The following is a 20,406-nucleotide window of genomic DNA, read 5'->3' on the forward strand; positions in this document are numbered from 1 at the left end:
TGGAAGCTAGGAATAGGCAACTCATGAACGTCAGTGAAGTCTAAGATCAGGTGATGAAGTAGCATCAGTACGGTGGGACCGTTATCCACCCACTGCCCCACACTTACAGCCATCACCAGTGCAGCAGTCCCGCTGGCTGAATCCAGACTCGACGCCCAACTGGAGGTGTATGGCAGAAGGAGATACGATGGTGAAATTGAACTTCAGGAAACACTGCGGGCTGGAAGTAAGAGATAAAGAGAACATGGCGTCAAACTTCTCATTTAACGGAGCCCGCCGGTGTGTCTGACCCGGTCACCTGTCGACATAAAGATACCCATTAGTGCTACCTCTTTGCTGGTGCTAATGTGAACATGTGATGAGGTTCAATTCTTTGGACACGTGCACCTTCAATGAGAAGCAGAATCATATGTTACATGAATACATTCATGAGTGTAAAATGACTCATCATGCCAATTGGGACCATCGTAATCCTCCCACCCATCCAGTCCCAGGTCTGGGATGTTATCCATATAGTAGTGCCACAGCAGCCATGCGAAGAATAGCAACATTGAGTTCAGACGTCTGCGATCAAAGACTTGGGGCCTCATTACACGGACGGCGGTAAGGGTTAACGGTCACCGTTAATGGCAACGGTGACCGTTAACCCTTACCGCCGTACTACGAGGTCCCTTAGTGGGTTGGTGCTCTAACGCCTGCTTTTTGCAGGCGTTAAAAACCAACCCGCTAAGGGACCTCGGAGCTAATTACGGCACCGCAAAATTGCGGTGCCGTAATTAGTGCCTTCCCCATTTCCATAGAGCCCTATGGGGCAGAAATGGGAATGGGGAAGGGCAATGGCGGAAGGGGGATTTACCGCCCCACAGACCTTGGGATGGGGCGGTAAAACCCCTTACCGCCAAGGCGGGACCGGTAATTTACCGGCATGGTCCAGGGTGCTAATAGCACCCTGGATCACCGCCTTCCGTGTAATGAGGCCCTTGCTCTCTCAAATGTTCCTCTGCCATTTTTAAGACCTGCATTAGAGAGTGCAAGGAGGCGTGGGCAAATGGGTTTGAATCATATGTCTGTATTGTATGATGGATTAAGCATTCTGGGGTCACCACCATGGTAAACAATGTTGAATCATTGTTTCATCCTACTCCATTCGTCCCGGATCAAGGCCCGAGTTACAGTGAAGGCCTAGGCAGTTCATCCAGTGATAGTTTAGCTGAAAATATTCTTCAATATGACCTGAACAAACTAAGCATCAGCCCGGGAACTTGTATGCAAGGCGTAATGCTTGGAAAAGGATGCTGAGATGGAGATGCAGCTGCCTTACTGTTGCCCTTACTGCCTATAGCTCCTCTAAGCTGTATGTTCACGGAGACGAACACCACCTTCTCAAGCATTCATAGGCACAAGCCACAGCATTCTCCTGCCATTGACTCCCTCTGCTAAGGAAGCTATAGTTAAGCTAGTCTCAATATTGTAGTCCAGCTCTGTTTAGGTTATAACCATCGTGCAAGGATGACCGTATAAACCTTTCAGTTCATCACACCCATTGACACAGACACCTCCTCAATATAACAAGAACACGCCTGCACCTCACCCACCACACTGGACTGTTGAGCAAGCCTGATCCTCAGGCCTCCTCTCCAAACCAATGTGTTCCAAAGCAAGCTTCTCATCTCTTCCACACACTTCATCTTCAACCCACCCAGATCCTCCCCCACCTCAACCCAAGCCACACTCACAATGCTGGAAGGCTTTGAATGCAAAACTATCTCCCTCATAAGGTTCCTACTCCTAGACTTCAAATCTATCCTTGGTCCTGCTTCCATTACCTTACTGAATGCATCCATCCATAGGCATGCTCTCGGACCCTACACTCCTCGTCTCTCAACAAGCTGCCCCTATATCTACTCTGCTATGTCCACTTCCTCACCTTCTCAGTACTTGCCTCACTATGCATGCTCTCGGACCCTACACTCCTCGTCTCTCAACAAGCTGCCCCTGTATCCACTCTGCTATGTCCACTTCCTCACCTTCTCAGTACTTGCTTCACTACGCATGCTCTCGGACCCTGCACACCTCGCCTCTCAACAAGCTGCCCCTGTATCCACTCTGCTATGTCCACTTCCTCACCTTCTCAGTACTTGCTTCACTACGCATGCTCTCGGACCCTGCGCTCCTCGCCTCTCAACAAGCTGCCCCTGTATCCACTCTGCTATGTCCACTTCCTCACCTTCTCAGTATTTGCCTCACTTCCCTGCAATGCAGACCCCTGGGTATGGATATCAAGGCCACTCCATCTGGGTTATTGAGGCTCCACCTGCTAGCAAGATAAGGAGCGTCCCAAACTGCCCCGCAATCCCTTGTTATGGTGATCGTTGCATAGTCAGACTTACTTGCCCCAATCACATTATTTTTCCAGTCTAATGTGGCCCCATTTAAACCCATTATTTTCACTGCCAATATAAACTGATTCTCTCATAGCCATATTCACTTCCCTGTTGCACAGCCCATCCCTCACTTGCTGGAAAGCCAAACATATCCTGCTACTGGTTTCTTTCCATTGTATAAGCATATTTAATTTACATCTATGTCTGCTTACCCGCTGTACAGTCAGAAGCTCCTGGTACCAATTTCCAAATCAGATTGGCATAGCTAAATTCGTGTTATTAATCACATATCAATTGTTGCATGGAGTAACTTACTTGATTACCTCATCAAATCTTATCTGAGACTAATTGTTGCATAGCCATATTGTCTTTTTCTTAATTCAGATCACTTATTGCATAGCCACACTTACTTTGCTGCTGACTTATTGACATTGCTGCATAGTCCAATTTACTCTAATGCTGGTATAAATGTAGTGCCCTGCGTAACCTGATCCACCGGCCCACACCACATACAGAGGTATTTCACCAGTGAGTTTTATTAGTAGATCTATAGCCATACCTTTTCATGCTGCTGACTCACTGATTGCTTATATAAATGAATTAATTGCTACATGGCTGATATATCTCCATGCATCATAACTGCACTTTCTGTTGCTAAACTCAAATCACTTCTTCTATAGAGTTTGCTTAGACTGTTTACTGCATAGCTAGAATTAGATGCACCTGACTTAAATAAACGTTTGTGTAGCCTTGGTTTAGGTGATGACCAGTTAAACAAATTCTTGCCTAGCCAATTCCGCTCTGTTCCTGAACCAAATCATATATCGCAGTGGTTGAAAAGACCCAAATCTACACCTTCTCAGCCAAATCAACAGCTGCATTAGCAAACTCAATCCTTTCTGTAGCCTGATTCGTGTAACCATTGCATAGCCAGATTCGTACCTTTGCTGCTGATTCATGTAACCATTACATAGCCAGATTCGTCCTTTGCTGCTGATTCATGTAACCATTACATAGCCAGATTAGTCCTTTACTGCTGATTCGTGTAACCATTGCATAGCCAGATTCGTCCTTTGCTGCTGATACGTGTAACCATTGCATAGCCAGATTCGTCCTTTGCTGCTGATTCGTGTAACCATTGCATAGCCAGATTCGTCCTTTGCTGCTGATACGTGTAACCATTGCATAGCCAGATTCGTCCTTTGCTGCTGATTCGTGTAACCATTGCATAGTCAGATTCGTCCTTTGCTGCTGATTCGTGTAACCATTGCATAGCCAGATTCGTCCTTTGCTGCTGATTCGTGTAACCATTGCATAGTCAGATTCGTACCTTTGCTGCTGATTCATGTAACCATTGCATAGCCAGATTAGTCCTTTGCTGCATTGACTCAGCAACTGTAACTACAAAACTATCTCCACTGCAATCCAGTCCAGGGTTTGTGTAATCCGAGTCCTCTCAAAGGCAAACTGATCTATTGCTGAAGTAAATCCCCGGCCTAGCCAGATCTACACATTGTCCTGTCCAGATCCAATGTTTCATAGCCGGGCTCAGCTGTTGTCTAACTCTATGCAATTCAGGCTCACTTATACTATCAACTAGTTACGATTGCTACACAGCCATCTCCCTTTCAGATAGCCAGATTCACTTACTACTGAATCTGATAATTGGTTTCACAGCCAGGAGTATCCATTGCTAATTGTGATCTTTGAACCTACTGCCAGATTCCTTCGGCATGGGCAAAACACAGGAACGTGGTTACACAACCACATCACCTCTCCTTTCAACTTGCTCTACCACTGCAAACCAAACGCTTTACACAGCCACATCTCCTTCTAACCTATTGTCTCATAGGATGTATGTACTGTCTCAACCTGATCAGCTATTTCACTTCCAGGACAATTTAGAATACTTGGAGATGGTGTGCCTACTTAATCAGAACAACTATTGCATAGCCTGACTCGGCAATTGTGTGGTGTGCTTTACCACTGCACAGGCCGACCTACTTGTCCTCTCAATCGAAGTAATTTCTTCTAAGTCAGGCTTCGTACATTACCAGCCGTGTCTATTTCTGAAACCCATCACTTGTTGCAGCCAGTGGATTTGACATCCCAGTTAGATATTTTATTTTGTGCATAGCAAGATTCACCGGCAATCCCTGATTTACCTTCTGCTTAAGCAGGGGTGTTGCTAGGTCTGGAAAAGACCCGGGGCTATGCTAATGTCGGAACTGTTTGGACTCGGGGCTAGCTAGCCTTTTGGTTGTAGCTCTTGAGATTCTATCCGGGGCTACAACCAAAAGACCAGGGACTATAGCCCCTTTAGCCCCCCCTAGCAACCCCTCTGTGCTTAAGCAAATCAATTACTGAATTACTGCAGAATTGTCACATAACTTGACTCCTTTGATCCTCCAGCCTATCGTCTACCAACTAAAATATTGTGCAAAGGTTAGTGTGACATATTACTCAGGGAATCTCAAAACCGTTCACACCTTACAGACCTGGTGCCCCGCCAACCATTACCAAGTGCATGACAAGACGCCATCATGCCTAGAACATGGAAAGATTGCAGGATTAGGGCAGAAGAAAGAAGCAGATAAGTGAAGGAGCCCGCTTGCACAACCTCCACAAACAAATGAGTGAGGGATATTGGAGGCAGCCATATTCATACCCACCTAAAATCCCTGTCAACCTTTATCACCAGATACCTCCTCAAACAAATGCCTGCTTCTGCATCGAAGAACCGTCTCACCAGTTACGCCAATAACTGAGAGCATGGGTAATAGACACTGCATCAACCCCCAAGCAAACGTACCTTTTACACCACCGACCGAGGCATCCTCCAGAAGGATATCACCCCAGGAGTCAACTTTGAGTCTTCCTCTCATCAGGAAACAGCAAGCCACTGACAACCCCCAGTGGCACCAAGACAATCAAACAGATGCACTAAAAGCTGACTCCCCTTGCTTGAGAACGAGAGTAATAACTAAGAGCGCTCAGATAACCCTGACATGAATAATGAGCAAATCGGCCACCTGCCAGCCAATGCTGAAGAGACATTTAGGAATGATCAGCAGTAGGCGTCTCCACACCACTGCCTGTTTCACTGCGAAACACTGCTCCGACATCCGCTTCTATGAGAGGAGAAATCAGACATACTCAACATCACACAGACATGGCTCTCAGCTGATCACTCACCAATCAAAAAATAAACATCGCGCGGGGCTACAAAATGAAGTTTTCCAACAGGTCAGCCAGGAATGGTAGAGGAATTCTCCTTGCTATAGACGTTCCGTCCAACTTATAACTCCAAGATTTAATAATGTCCTAGTCTGCATATCTCTGTTTTTAATTAGACAAAGCCGTCACACAATAAGAAAGACAGGAAACAGGACTTTTCTTGCTACCGGCCTGCCTACAGGAACACCATCCCAGTGGCAATCCAGACCGTGCCACTGCTTTTGCTCAAGGCGTTACCCAAGACCTCACTCTCCGTAGATGATCTAGGTGCCACCTATGCTCCTTTCATTCCCTCTTCGCATCCCATCCCAAGTCCTGGACATCCTGTGCCACGTGTTGTATATACCTTACCTTCTATGTTACCCCCAGCAACATGTACACCACTCTGTTGTTGCCTAGCCTGTGTTTGCTATATAAAATACAAATACAACCTTTTTGAACTAACACACATCAACACTAAACTTCCACAATATAGGAATGGAAAACGAGAAGTAAGGCATGGGACAGACAACTAGTTGGCTTTGCAGAGCCAACAATGTAGTTGTTGCAGGTGAAACAGGGCTGCAGTTCTCACTGAATCAGCAGCACACTGCTCTAAATAGTTGAGAAGGTTATGACGGCTGCTGGGTGTCCGATGGGCCTGCCCCTTTGTCCGCTTCTCATAAATATGACCCTTATTTTTTTAAATTAAATTCTAACCCTTTTAATCTGTTTCAACAGCCTTTTACCCAGTAGTGCCCTTGCCAGCTTGACTGCTCTTACCCATTTGTACTTTTATTGTAGCTAAAGAACTGGCAGTATGGGGACCTGGCACAAGCATCCTGGCAAGATGCCATGTTATCTTCTGCGAGCGTCAGGTAGTCGTTTCCAAGAAAATTGACGTCTGTAAATGTTTTAGGGTAACAGCCTAAAAAGAAAAAAAAGACTCAGCATAAAGACATCAACACTGTTTCTAAATTTGTTAAGTTGAAATAACAAAATAACAAATTCCATGCAATACTTAATCCATAGTGCCCATTTTAGGAGACTTAGATGCCTAATAGTCAAATGCAGTCCCTTTAATATTTGAATAAAATACATCTACGCTCTACACAGTTTTCTACAGCACATGAGGTATGCAACAGACTTTGTCTTACAATATATTTCTGCCAAGAAGGGCTAAGCAGCATTCTCTCATTAAGGTAAACCTTTAGCTAATCAAGGAGGAAGATGCCCCGGGCTAAGCATTCTGCTGGGCAATGTCAACATCCAGACAGGAACTTGCAGGTTATCAGAGCCTAAACCCTTTGCATCCCCTACCAACTCCTAGCCTATTGGTTCTAGACATTAAATGAACTAGGCCTTTTTGTCCGTTCCCATGTAACAGCTGGGGCTGAGCTTCTTACTATAGGACGGGATAATAAGCTACTTGCACAGGGATGGACTAAGGCTATGGCCAATCAGAAGCGTATCTTAAGCTGCCTAAGCAATATAAAAATGGATACATTGGGCCTCATTATAAGCTTGGTGGTCCGGAAATAAGTCTGCCGGTAGGTGCACAGTACTCCCGGCAGGCCTGACCTGCTGGGAGTTCAGGCCCCTGCCAGCAGAGTTTTCACTGAAGCACCGGCACCATTAACACCGTTGCAGGAGCTTCAGCGATCCCATTCCCCTGGAGTCCTATAGTCCTATAGGACTCCAGGGGAATGGGGATTTACCGTTCCACCAGCACTCATGATATCCCAGTGTAACTGGGACATCAGGCGGTGGAAACGGTGTTACATGGTTGGCGGTAGCCCGTCGCCTACTGGTGGGTTTTATCGCCGATCCCGTAATGAGGCCTATTGTCTGCAAATATCAGAGGAATTTGAAAGACATTGCTCAAATAATCATGGGTGCGCTTGTTCAAGAAAGGCATGTTTTGGTGTAACAGCTGAATCATTGGCACTCAATGATTGTATAGAATAATATGTAACAATAGTCTGGCTAAAGTATTCTGGTCATCAGCAAGGTCCAAAGCCTAAGCATTGTATTGTCAAGGTCCAATGGCCAATGGGAATCTATGTGGGCTGTACATGCAGCTTAATGCCTTGCATATTTCGAAGGGATTGTGTCCTCCGACGTATTCCTCATCTTGGATATCTCCTTCCAGCTCTGCTGGCCTCGGAAAATGTTTTCTCTAGAGGGCGCTGCGCGTCGACGTCCTCCGAGTCGATGTCCCTCGACAGCCGCCGTATCGGCGTCGACGTCATCCTGCCTATAAAGCCCGCGCGCAGCGTCCGTTGCTTAGTTCCGTTTTTTCCGCGCTTACTCAGTGCCTCGGAATACCGTTGCTCAGTTCTTAGTCAGATTAATCCTATTTACCTCGAGTCATTCGATCCGTACTCGATGGCTTCCTCGTCGGAACCGACAACTCCTCGATCCGGCTTCAAGAAATGTCGAGATTGTGGGAAAAAGATGTCGTTGACTGACCCTCACAGAGTTTGTCTGTGGTGTTTGGGAGCTGAACACCATTGTTCGGAATGCGAGGACTGTATGTCCATGATAGCTAAGGCCCTGAAGGAGCGTAGGGGGAAGCTGGAGAAAGGTAAGACTTTTAAAGCTTCTTCTTCGTTGACGAAGTCGAGACATTCGTCTCCTCGTCACCATTCGCGCTCCAGGTCTCGGAGTGGGTCTCATCACTCCTCGAGATCGAAGCACTCGAAGAGGAGACGTCGAAGATCCCCTTCTCCGTCTTCCTCTTCCTCTGTTTCGCCAAAAAGAATCCCTTGCCCCACGAAACATAGTTCCCGGGCTGAATGGGAGGAATTCCGCAAAAATATGATGAGCGTCTTTGAGAAAGCGGCCTCGACCCCCTCGAAGACTGCCGAGAGCGATGCTCTGATCGAAAGAACCAAAGGTCAAAAACGCTGCGAGTCGCAGTACCCGGCGAAGAAAACCTCTCGAGCGCGTCTCAAACCCTCGAGTAAGACTATGACCTCCAAACCTTCCTCGAAGGTTCCGTCGACGCCGTCGACGAGGGTTCCGTCGACGTCGAGGTCGATGTCTTCGACGCCATTGTCGAAGGGACTTTTGACACACAGGTCTGTCGACTCGACGCCAGCTTCGACACCAGCGTCGACACCAAGAAAAGTCACGGTTACGACACACCCAGTGACTATCCCCAGGTCCTCGACGTCGATGGCTTCGAGATTGTCGAGTAGAATTCCAATTCTGTCGAGGTCTTCGAGGCCTCCGCCTTTGTTTTCGACGCCACGCTCGAAGCCTTAGACGTCGGCGTCGACATCGACGTTTTCGAGGCCGATAATGACAAGTTTGGCACCCTCTGCCTTGGAAATGGGATTTACTCCCTTTATGAGTTCAGAACAATTGAGAACTATGTCCTCAATTTTGGAAGAGGGTGAATTGTCTGAACAGGAAGACACATTTGGGTTGCAGGGACCTGTAACCCCAATTAGAGGGGAATTTTCCTCTGAAGAGCGCAGGTTAAAGGATCTTCATGATTCCTTACATGAGGCAAGTGGGTTAGACACTTCCCCTGAGGTGGAGTTTGCTAAGCCAGACCCGGGGGAGCATGCTGAAACCCCCTATAGAGCCTTAATGGCCAGGATCACAGAGTTCATGGGATGGTCTGCACCTTCACAATCTTTCCAACAAGATGACCTCACGGATATTCTTGACAAAGGCCCACAGGAGGATCCTGTGGTGCCTTTTCATAAAGCTCTTCAGAGAAAGATCATGACAAACTGGGAAACCCCAGATGTAGTACCAGCAGTAAATAAAAAACTGTCTACAAAGTACAGGGTATCTTCTACAGACCCAGAGTTTTTGTTTAAACACCCATCCCCATAAAGTCTGGTGGTACAGGCAGCATCCTCTACCGATGTCAAGACGGCTTATCCTACCGTCCCACAGGACAGGGACGATAAAAAATATGATGCTATGGCAAAGAAAGTCTTTTCAGCATGTAGCATGGCGTTAAAATCTGTTAATGCTACTTGCACCCTTGCTAGGTTCAGCCATACACTTTGGGAGTGTGCTTTTACAGCGGCTGACTGCATCCCGGAGGGAGAAGAAAGGGATGCATTCCTGAATATTATACAGGACGGTAAAGACGCTATGTGCGAATCCCTCCAGACGGGCATTGATTCGGCTGACAGTATCAGCAGAGCAATGGCGGCAAGTACATCAACCAGGAGATTTGCTTGGTTGAGAAAGTCTGGTTTTGCCCCAGATGTGCAAGCCAGGCTCTTGAACATGCCATTCGATGGCTCTTCTTTGTTCGGGAAAAAGGCGGATGACAGATTAGAGAAACTGCAAACTTCAAAAGCAGCAGCAAAATCCCTAGGAGCTGCAATCCGTCAGACTCCTTTTCGTCCCACAGGAACCTCTGCGAGGGGCAAGTCCTTTCGCTTCTACTCCGCATTCGGAAGAGGTAGAGGACGACCGACTCAAAGGGGACAAAGAAGAACTACCCGAGGTGGATGGGGTAGATATTCAAAAGCCGCAGCAACAGCAGGTACCTCTTTACCATCGGCATCTGCATCAGCCGCCCCAAAACCACTCTGAGGACTTCCCTCACAGGACACCTGTAGGAGGCAGGTTGACTCAACATCTGGCGGTATGGCAGGCTATCACGTCAGATGCTTGGGCATTGGAAACAGTTGCCCAAGGTTACTGCCTGCCTTTCCTACGTATACCTCAGAGTCATCCACCGGGGATCAGCTCTCAGAAAGCTCCAGATCCGCTCCTCTTGCAGGAAATTTGGGACCTGCTAGAGAAAGGTGCCATAGAACCGGTACCTGTAGCGGAGAGGGACAAGGGCTGGTACTCCCCTTACTTTCTCATTCCAAAGAAAGACGGAGGACTGAGACCCATCTTGGACTTGCGAGAATTGAACAAATTCCTCAGAAAAGACACATTCAAGATGGTCACTCTTTCTCAGATCCTCCAGGCCCTTCAGTTCCAGGACTGGTTGGTATCTCTGGACCTTCAGGACGCTTATTTCCATGTGCCTATCCATCTCAAACACAGGAAATACCTGAGGTTCGCAATTGGCAACTCTCACTATCAATTTCGAGTGCTGCCATTTTTGGGCTGACCTCCGCCCCGAGGGTCTTCACCAAGTTAATGTCGGTAGTGGCTGCAAGTCTAAGGAGGGAAGGGATTCACGTCTACCCCTACCTGGACGATTGGTTGATCAGGGCTGTTTCTCCGGAACAAGCTCAGATCCAGCTAAATCACGTGTGCCACTTCCTTCACAGACTGGGCTTCTCCCTCAATTTAAAGAAGTCACAAATGATACCATCGCAGAGACTCCAGTTCATAGGAGCGATCCTGGACACTTCCCTGGGAAAAGCCTTGCCACCAGAGGTGAGGGCTCAAGATATTCTACAGATGGTTACCAAGTTCCAACATGCCCAACGTCTCCCAGCCTTCGACTTTTTGAGGTTGCTAGGCCTCATGGCATCCTGCATTTTCCTAGTGCCAGAGGCTCGCCTGAGAATGAGATCCCTCCAGTGGGCACTGAGGACTCAGTGGTCACAATTCTCAGGGAGAATGACAGATCTTCTTCAGGTTCCCGGCAGGGTGGCTCGAGACCTTCAGTGGTGGGCCTGTCAGGAGAACATTCTGAAAGGAGAACAGTTTTGGCAACTCTGGCCGGAGATAACAGTAGTCACGGATGCCTCACTCACGGGGTGGGGAGCCCACGCCAACGATTTGACCATCATCGGTCGTTGGTCTCCATCGGAGTCCAGACTACATATCAACCTGTTAGAGCTGAGAGCCATCAGACTTGCGCTGAAGGCGTTCCTGCCAGCTGTACAAGGGAAGAACGTCCTGATAATGACGGACAACACGGTGGCCATGCATTACCTCAACAAAAGAGGAGGCGTAGGATCACTACCCCTGTGCAGAGAGGCGATGCAGCTCTGGTTTTGGACAATCCAAGAAGGAATCTCTCTATCGGCAGTTCACCTAGCCGGAGAGAAGAACTTGACAGCGGACGCTCTGAGCAGGCAGAACACAGTCTCCCATGAGTGGGAGCTAGCTCAGGAAGTCCTTCAAGAGATCTTCGCCCTTTGGGGAACCCCTCAGGTCTGTTCGCCACCAGCCTAAACAGGAAATGCGACCTGTTCTGCTCAAGGGAATTTCCCCCGAGAGGAGCTCTGGGAGACGCGTTCATAGTGGACTGGGAGTTTCCGCTTCTGTACGCGTTCCCACTGGTCCCTGTCATTCCTCAAATGATCAGGAGGTTGAGAAGATTCCGGAGAACCATGATCCTAATTGCCCCGGATTGGGCCAGGAGAACGTGGTACCCGGACCTTCTAGACTTGTCCATCTGCCCTCCAATTCGACTTCCACTCAGAGAGAACCTACTCTCACAGAAGGGAGGTCAGGTTCTCCATCCAGACATCAAAACCCTCAACCTTCACGCTTGGCTTCTAAAAGGCTGAGGTACAAAGATTGGGACCTCCCTGATGATGTTATGGAGGTGTTGCTTTCGGCAAGGAGGCCAGCAACAAAGTCTTTATACCGCTGCCGTTGGAACAGATTTTGCAGCTGGTGTAGAGAACAGAATATCGACCCTTTTTCATGTGGTACACCAATGGTTTTTTTCCTTCCTACTACATTTGGCAAATTCAGGCCTTCAAGTTGGCACCATTAAGGGCTATCTCGCAGTGCTATCCATCTTTAAGCGTACTGCGGAAGAACCATCCTATTTCAAATTACCCTTGGTAATACAGTTTCTAAAGGGGTTAACCAATGTTTATCCCCCAAGACCATTCCAAATTCCCCTATGGGATTTAAACTTAGTACTAACTTTCCTGATGGGTACACCTTTCGAACCTCTCCATTCTTGTTCGTTAAGATTCCTTACCCTTAAAACTGTTTTATTAATAGCACTTACATCTGCTAGAAGGGTGAGCGAATTACAAGCTCTTTCTTGTAAACCCCCTCACACAATATTTCACAAAGACAAAGTTGTCCTGCAAGTGAAGCCTAATTTCCTCCCAAAGGTGGTTTCTGAATTCCATATCACTCAGCAGATTACCCTACCATCTTTCTATCCTCCTCCTCACCCGGGGAAAGAGGAAGAGAGGTTACATAGACTAGACCCTAGGAGGGCTTTAAGTTTTTACATCAGTAGACTAGCCAGAATAAGACAGGCAGACCAGCTGTTTGTAGGTTACGCAGGTCACAAGCTGGGGTTACCAATAACTAAGCAGACCATTTCCAGATGGATCATTCTAGCCATTCTGGAATGTTATAAACTGGCAGGGAAAGAGCCCCCTCAAAACCTTAGGGCTCATTCGACCAGAGGTATTGCAGCTTCATCGGCCCTCAAAAGAGGCGTGCCGGTTAAAGACATATGTGTGGCCGCTACATGGTCGTCTGTCCATACCTTTACACGTTTTTACAATTTGGATTCCTCCTCCAGTCAAGAGACTAGGTTTGGAAGGGCTGTACTGCATTCTATTCATCAATAGAAGACAGCGTGAAGTCAGTACTCCCTCCTCCGATAATAGAATACTGCTATGGGAGCCTATCTAAGATGAGGAATACGTCGGAGGACACAATCCCTTCGAAGAACAAGTTACTTCTTACCTTGTAACGTTCTTTCGACGGGATGTTCCTCCGACGTATTCCTCTTCGACCCTCCCATCCATCCCCGCAGTTCTACTTCCCTTGTTGTTGCAGTTTACGCTCCTTCAGGGTGATTAGTTAGTCCAGAAAGTATTATTGTGGGCTACAAAACGGAACTGAGCAACGGACGCTGCGCGCGGCCTTTATTGGCAGGATGACGTCGACGTCGATACGGCGGCTGTCGAGAGACATCGACTCGGAGGAGGTCGACGCGCAGCGCCCTCTAGAGAAAAAATTTTCCGAGGCCAGCAGAGCTGGAAGGAGATATCTAAGATGAGGAATACGTCGGAGGAACATCCCGTCGAAAGAACGTTAGAAGGTAAGAAGTAACTTGTTCATCTGTATCACACACACAGCCTACACAGGAATCTATGCCCTACCAAGACCTCCCTACTCTGAGCCCCAAACATCAGGGAGCAGACTAAAGCAAGGAAGGTCTCCTCTTGCCTCGGAGCGAAACTATGGAATTCACTCCTATTCTGTCCATCACACACCATCCCTTCTCAAAGTAAGAACCTTACTGAAAGCATGTTCTTTTGGAGCAAAGTCTCCCTTCTGGAGCTTGTTCATGTTGCTATACACTCATGTAGCACATTTTTTTTTTAAAAAACGATTTTATTGATTTTATTAAAAAAATAACAACTCAAACCAAACTTACAGTGGATACATAATGTCAATCACAAATACACATAAATTGTTGTATTCCAGCCCACTGTATCTCCCCTTTCCCCCCCCTCCCAAGCCTACTCCCCCACATTTCCAGTCTCTACCTCTTGCGGTGGGGATTCCTCTTCGGCAGAACTCATTGAGTCTCCATTACTTGGTCCATCATACGAAGGCCCAAATAGTTCAGCTATCAGTTGCCTCCAACCCGATAGGGCTCCGGCTTCTCCTTCCCTCATGTAGCACATTAACAAATATGTGTGGTTGAATAGTCTATGTAATACATATGCACACTTCAATGGTCTTTAATGAATGTGTATAGAACAGCTATATGCGTGATCTAACGGTCCTTATACATCTTCATTGTATGTGTGTGCAATGCCCTGCAGTAAACCGTTTTGTAATAAGGACTGGCCAGTAGCATATCTACAGCCGGTCTGCATATAAGCAGAGTTCAGCGGTCTACATGGAACTATTCTGTAAATAGCCATGGTTCGTGTGAAAGATAAAGTCAAATCTCCAAAGCTGTTTGCCCCTCTAAACCAATAGGACCCTTTAGTTGTGAAATATGAGAAGGTAAAAAGAAAATCACAAAAAAACAAGGACCCAGAACCTACTGTGATATCATTAGGATGCATGGGATCGGGAAAGTTGACATGTGATGAGACCTTGAAATTGATGTTAGAGTTAAACCAAATGAATCCTGTAGACATCACCCACGTTCACTAGGGCATACTTCATTTCCATGTGTGCTGGGCTACATAGTCAGCAGCCATGACAGCAAAGTGCTCAAGCTGACATCTTGGGAAGGGTCAAGCAGTCCAATCTATTAAACTTCACACTGAACCTAAGTTGAGTTTCTCAAAATGATGAAGGATCTAAGAAGACTCTGTCCAAGAAATGGCACAATGGATTCTTGGGGATCCTTCTAGGCTGGATCCATGGAAGAAAAGATGCACTGTGGAACGGGATCAGTGGGCACCGGCCATCAGCTAGTCATGGCTGGTTCTAGTCTGGCAATCCATGCATCCGTCTTACACACCAAGAAGGTGTCAGATCTTAATTTAGACAATCAGCAAGCGGGAGGTAAAAGAGTTGTGTCCTGGATCCCTTAGATATGCTTCCAGCTCCAAACTGCATGGCCCATGGTCTTGTTAGCTTTTGACTGATTGATTGATTGATTCATTGGGCCTCATTACAACCTTGCCGGTCCGGAAACAACGGTGTTGGTAAGCTTACCGGCACCGTTGTTTCTGGACCAGCAAAGTACAACTCTGCAGGGCGGGTGCCCTCCCCTTCCCCCCCGGCAAGACTGACCTGCCGAGCGGACCAGCACCCACCCACAGAGTCTTGGGGGGAACAACATTTTTACCGGTGCCTGACTTTCCGGCCACCAGGGTTGTAATACCCTGGTGTTACCGGCAAGTCAGGCGCTGGTAATTGTTTATGGGTCCGGCAGCTACCTGACATTTTACCGGCACTGTTACCGCCGGACCCGTAATGAGGCCCATTGATTTGTTATTTATAATGCGCCTATACACAAGTGTTTCAAGGCACAACCAGGCAAGGGAGGGGAACAAAGGGAAGAAAAGACAAACAATCTTACTAGGCCCAGTGTCATTTAGATTGTGCAAGTGCGCAACAAGAAGTGCAAGGGAGAGGGTACAGGGGGAAGTGCAACCAGAGCAGCAGGCTGGACTACAGGGAGCAACTCAGCCAGAATGTGCAAAGTAAGCAGACGGCAGTGCAAGGTGGGCCAGGTGGGAAGGGCAGGGGGACAGGCCAGAGGGTTGTGGGGGGGTCTGGTGCCCTGGAAGACTCAGAGGACACCAAGCAACCAGTCAGCAGAACGGATGAAGGAGCAATGGTAGGTTAGTAGGGGAGAGGGAGCAAGAAAGAAGAGTAGAAAAGGAAGATCTTGTGGAGCTTCCAGAACTTAAGGAGATCCGGCTCAAGGCGGAGAGAGTCAGGGAGGCCATTCCAGAGGGAGGCACCTGCAAAGGAGAGCGATCTACCCCCCAGTCTCTGCTTGGAGAAGCAGCTGACCACAAGAGAATTAGAGGTAGACGAGCAGAGGGCTCTAGAAAAGTGGAAGGAAAGTGCTTAGGAAGAGATAGTTGAAGATAATGAGGGCCACGGCTCCAGAAAGGCTTGTCGACAATGGAGAGGGTCTTGAACATGATCCTTGCAGCCACAGGGAGCTATTGGAGGGGAGAGTTAGGCATATTGAGAAAGAGGCTGTTGCAGTAGTCCAACCTAGAGAGAACCAGAGCTCTGGAGACAGTGAGCATCTGGGGGAAGGTGAGAAAAGATAGAGTACCTCTGAGGAGGTGCAGCTGGAAATGGGCCTTATTGGTGAGGTCCGAGATGTGGGGGGAGAGTGGAGTAGAGGATGATCCCACAGTGTTTTGCCTCACCAGAGGGTGCAGGGAGAGGGGCTAAGAAGAGCAGCCAGAGTGAGTGAGGGAAAGCGGGAGAGGGGGTCCCAATGATATGGATCTCAGTATTACTGACATTATGGCAGAGATCGTTAAAGGTGCACCATGCCTGAACAGCAGATAGACAGTCAGGGATGAGCAAGGAGGAGGGCGACGGTAGCCTGAAAGAGAGCTGCGTGTCATCCGTATATGACTGAAAGTTAGAGGAAAAGGTAGAGATCAGGAGGGCCAAAGGGACCAGATAGACATTGAAGAGCCAGGGTGAGAGGATAGAGCCCTGGGGAACGCTACATGTGGAGAGAGAGGTGCGGAGATGAGGGACCCACGTTGAACCTGGGAGGGTCGGTTCCAGAGGAAGGAGTTCAGCCATGCCTGCCGGGCCTGATCCGTTATGCCCAGGGTCTTGCGGAGACGATTAATCAGGATGGCGTGGTTGACAGTGTCAAATGCAGAGGAAAGTTCAAGGAGAATGAGGACAGCAGGAGAGATGGAGCCAAGGTTTGAGAGCAGATCTTCACAGTTGTTCTGGAGACCAGTTATTGTGCCTCTGGCTGATCTGAAACCAGATTGATGGTTAATGGGACAACCAACAGATTCAGTGTGGAGTGTTAGCTGGGAGATAGCCAACTTCTCCAGTAGTTTGTCCAGGAAAGGGGTGATAGTTTGCCGGAATGGAGGTTTCGGCAGAAGGCTTTTTTAGTAGAGTGTGCAAAAGGGAGTGCTTGGGAAGGGAGGGGAAAGAACCAGCGGTGAAGGAGTGATTACAGAAATCTGCAAAGGCTGGCGCAAGAGAAAACATTTTGTCCTTAATGGTTCTGGAGGAGCAGGGGGTAACCTGTTTGGATGAGACTTTCATAGACCGGACTTGCCTAGAAACATCATCAGGTGTTACGGCGAGAGGGAGGATAGGAAAAGGGGCAGCTAAGGAGGCCCTGAGAGAGGTATAGGGAGAGAGAGGAGAAGAAGAGGGGAGTGCAGACAGGCTCTCCTGGGTTTTATTGGTGAAATGAGAGGCCAGAGATGTACAGAGGGCCTGAGTGGGTGTATAAGAGGTAGATACTTGTCAGTCCCCTTAGATTCCTCCCCAGAATCCCAGACCTCCTCTTCCTCCTCACCTGAAGTACTGGCATCAAGCTTGTTCCTCACCAGGCATCTTCTGGATCGACAGTCCTTTATTTTATGGAGGTAGGGCCTACCCCGAGAGGAAGACACAGTGGATGCCTGTGTATAGTGCAGACCTTTGGCCCCTCTCCCGAGATCGGCAAAGCGGGGAAAAAGCCTCACATAAGCATAAAAAAAACAGGTAGCAAGAGGAATGGTAGTATAGCTTGATATTTAATAGGCTCCAAAACTGAAGTCCGTAGCTGAACAAAATATTTCAACCTGGAAGGCAGGCTCAGATTCGCAATGAGGACACAGGACAGAGCAGGTTCTGAGCGAGGACAGAGTGACCCCAACAGGAGCCGGAATGAAGGAATGGAGACGGGACTCAGTGAATGTGGAAAGGTCAGAAGTGCGAGGAGCAAGGAGAGTACCGCGCAAGCATAGGGGAGCGAAGCGAAAAAGAGAGAAAAGTGATGAGACGCCAAGCAGAGGAGATCAGGGCGCTTGGAGAACCCAGCGAGGAGCAGGATAAGAGAGATAGCAAGAGCTCTGCTCCGGCAGGAACTGAGAAGCCGCTGGCAAAGAGCGAGAGTGGGAAGCAAAAAAGGACAGGGTGTTCCAGGGTGGAACAAAGAGGTAACAGCTAGCGTAGCGTACCGCAGCAAAGGGGGGAAGCAACTGAGGTTACAATGTGCCGAATGCCAGGAGAGGAGGGATTAAGAGCCTTCTGGCAGCAGCCATGTTGGGGAACAACTAGACCGCTGAACCAGCGCAGTGAGAAAATGTGATGGGACAGTTCAATGGCGGCTCATCCTCCATCGGTGCCATAAGCACCACTGACCCTGCGCATGACAATACTGCAGTGGGATTGGCAAGCTCATTACAGATTTTGAAAAGTTTGGCCATTTTGATAGAAGCCGCAAAATGGGCTTTAATATGGACTTTCTTCTTAGAGAAGATGGAGAGTCTGTGTTGCCTTTGGAGAAGGAGGCAAGCCAGTTTGTCAGAGGGTGCACGCAATGCTTCCCACTTGCGCCCAGCTACTCTGCACTTGCATTTCAGAGCGACCAGATCAGAGTCATACCAAGAGTTGCACTTGGTGGAAGACTTCAGGCAGATCCTCATGACAGGGTCAAGGATATCCAGAGTGTTAGAGATGGACTGGTGAAGGTTGGCAAGGGCTGTGTCAGAGTGGGAGTCAGGCCGCAGGAGTAGAAGGGAGAGAGAAAGTGAAGGAAAAGGTGGCCACTGACACTAGCTTCATATGTCGAATGACCATGAAGGAAGGCAGCAGTTCTGGGTGGGGCTTTGCCAAGGGGACAGGAAGCTTCAAGTGAGAAGAAAGAAGGAAGTGGTTAGTCCGGGAGAGAGGAGTAGTAAGAGGTTTAGAGAGGGGGGTGTCTGAAGAGATGAGAAAATCCAAGGTGTGTCCCGCTGAGTGTGCTATGTATCAAATCCAGCGTCTCCTGTGGTCACACAACACTGCGACGTTGGCCTGCGCAGGCTTTGCCACCGAGGGTCTGATCCTCCATTCTTAAAGCATCCGATGCGCGGAACGTAGCGCAGCAAGACCTTGAGGATCAATTATTCAGGTGGCCAGGACACGGCTATCACCATCGCTGTTGGATCCAGTTCCTGGGGGTGGACCAGCGGGGGAGGATCACCTGAGTAGAGAAACCCAGAGTTATGCTTGGGGGAACACCCAAGCATAGAGGACAGTAACATCACAGGAAGGATGGTGAGGGATCCTTTTCCAACACAAACAATTGCGCACATCACAACCAACGGCCAAATAAAACTGTTTACCCTACATGTTCCAACCCTAGGGTCAGGCAAAGTAAGGCAATTGACCCAAACCACACACACCTGACTGCCCTTCCTTTTCCCCACAGTGATAAAATGTGGAGCAAGAGAGCACAGTAAGAGCAAGATGAGCATGGCAGACAGCACTACAAGACGGCTAAGCAGCCGCGGCAGTTCAAAAGTAGGAGAAAGGTTTCAGGAATCAAGAGGGCGACGAGGAGAGAAGTTAACCTTTCCCTTTTAGAGAGGGGGGTGTCTGAAGAGATGAGAAAATCCAAGGTGTGTCCCGCTGAGTGTGTCTGACCAGAGGGTAGAATGGGGAGGGAAAGAGAGTTGCATAGGTTGCGGAAAAGCCCAGAGGAGGGGTTTGAGTTTTGCAGATGGATGTTGAGTTCGCCAAGGAGAAGAAGCTGGGAGGTAGAAGAAAGGAGAGAGGAAGAGGGAGACCTGGCCAGGTGGCCTGTAGATGGTGGCAAGGTCAGAGAGAGGCCAGGGGAGATAGAGAGCCTGCAGACCAGGCATTCAAAGGAGGAATAGCTCTGAGTGGTGATGATGGAAGCAGGGATCCACTCAGGAAAGATCAGGACCACTCCACCTCCGGGCCTGTTGGGCCTGGGTTCAGAGAGGCTCTTGTAGCTCTGAGGGAGGTGCTCTTAGCCTGCGCAGGCTTAGCCGCAGAAGGTCTGATCCTTGTTTCTTAAAGGATCTGATGCATGTAACATAGCGCAACGTGCTATGTATCAAATGGCCAGCGTCTCCTTCAGTCTTGCGTCGCACAACCGTGTGCCGCATAGAGCCTGATCCTTAGTTGTTAAAGGATCCAATGTGTGGAATGTAGCACAATGTGCTATGTATCAAATCCAGCGTCTCCTGTGGTCACACAACACTGTGACGTTGGCCTGCGCAGGCTTTGCCACCGAGGGTCTGATCCTCCATTCTTAAAGCATCCGATGCGCGGAACGTAGCGCAGCAAGACCTTGAGGATCAATTATTCAGGTGGCCAGGACACGGCTATCACCATCGCTGTTGGATCCAGTTCCTGGGGGTGGACCAGCGGGGGAGGATCACCTGAGTAGAGAAACCCAGAGTTATGTTTGGGGGAACACCCAAGCATAGAGGACAGTAACATCACAGGAAGGATGGTGAGG

The 20,406-nt window shown here is 48.5% G+C and overlaps 1 protein-coding gene across 1 annotated transcript in view; it reads right to left on the reverse strand.

The window, feature by feature from the left end:
* Positions 1-20,406, reverse strand: part of LOC138515385 (plasma kallikrein-like) — a 98,160-nt gene that overhangs the window by 2,993 nt on the left and 74,761 nt on the right. Inside the window, exons 5-6 of the mRNA XM_069630246.1 lie at positions 6,384-6,528; positions 108-220 (exon numbers count right to left, since the gene is read on the reverse strand). Coding sequence (XP_069486347.1) covers positions 108-220; positions 6,384-6,528 — 258 coding nt within the window. The remainder of the gene's footprint in view (positions 1-107; positions 221-6,383; positions 6,529-20,406) is intronic.

This window comes from Ambystoma mexicanum, chromosome 6q (assembly GCF_040938575.1).
Source record: "Ambystoma mexicanum isolate Mex_15411 chromosome 6q, UKY_AmexF1_1, whole genome shotgun sequence".
NCBI classification, from domain to species: Eukaryota; Metazoa; Chordata; class Amphibia; order Caudata; family Ambystomatidae; genus Ambystoma; species Ambystoma mexicanum.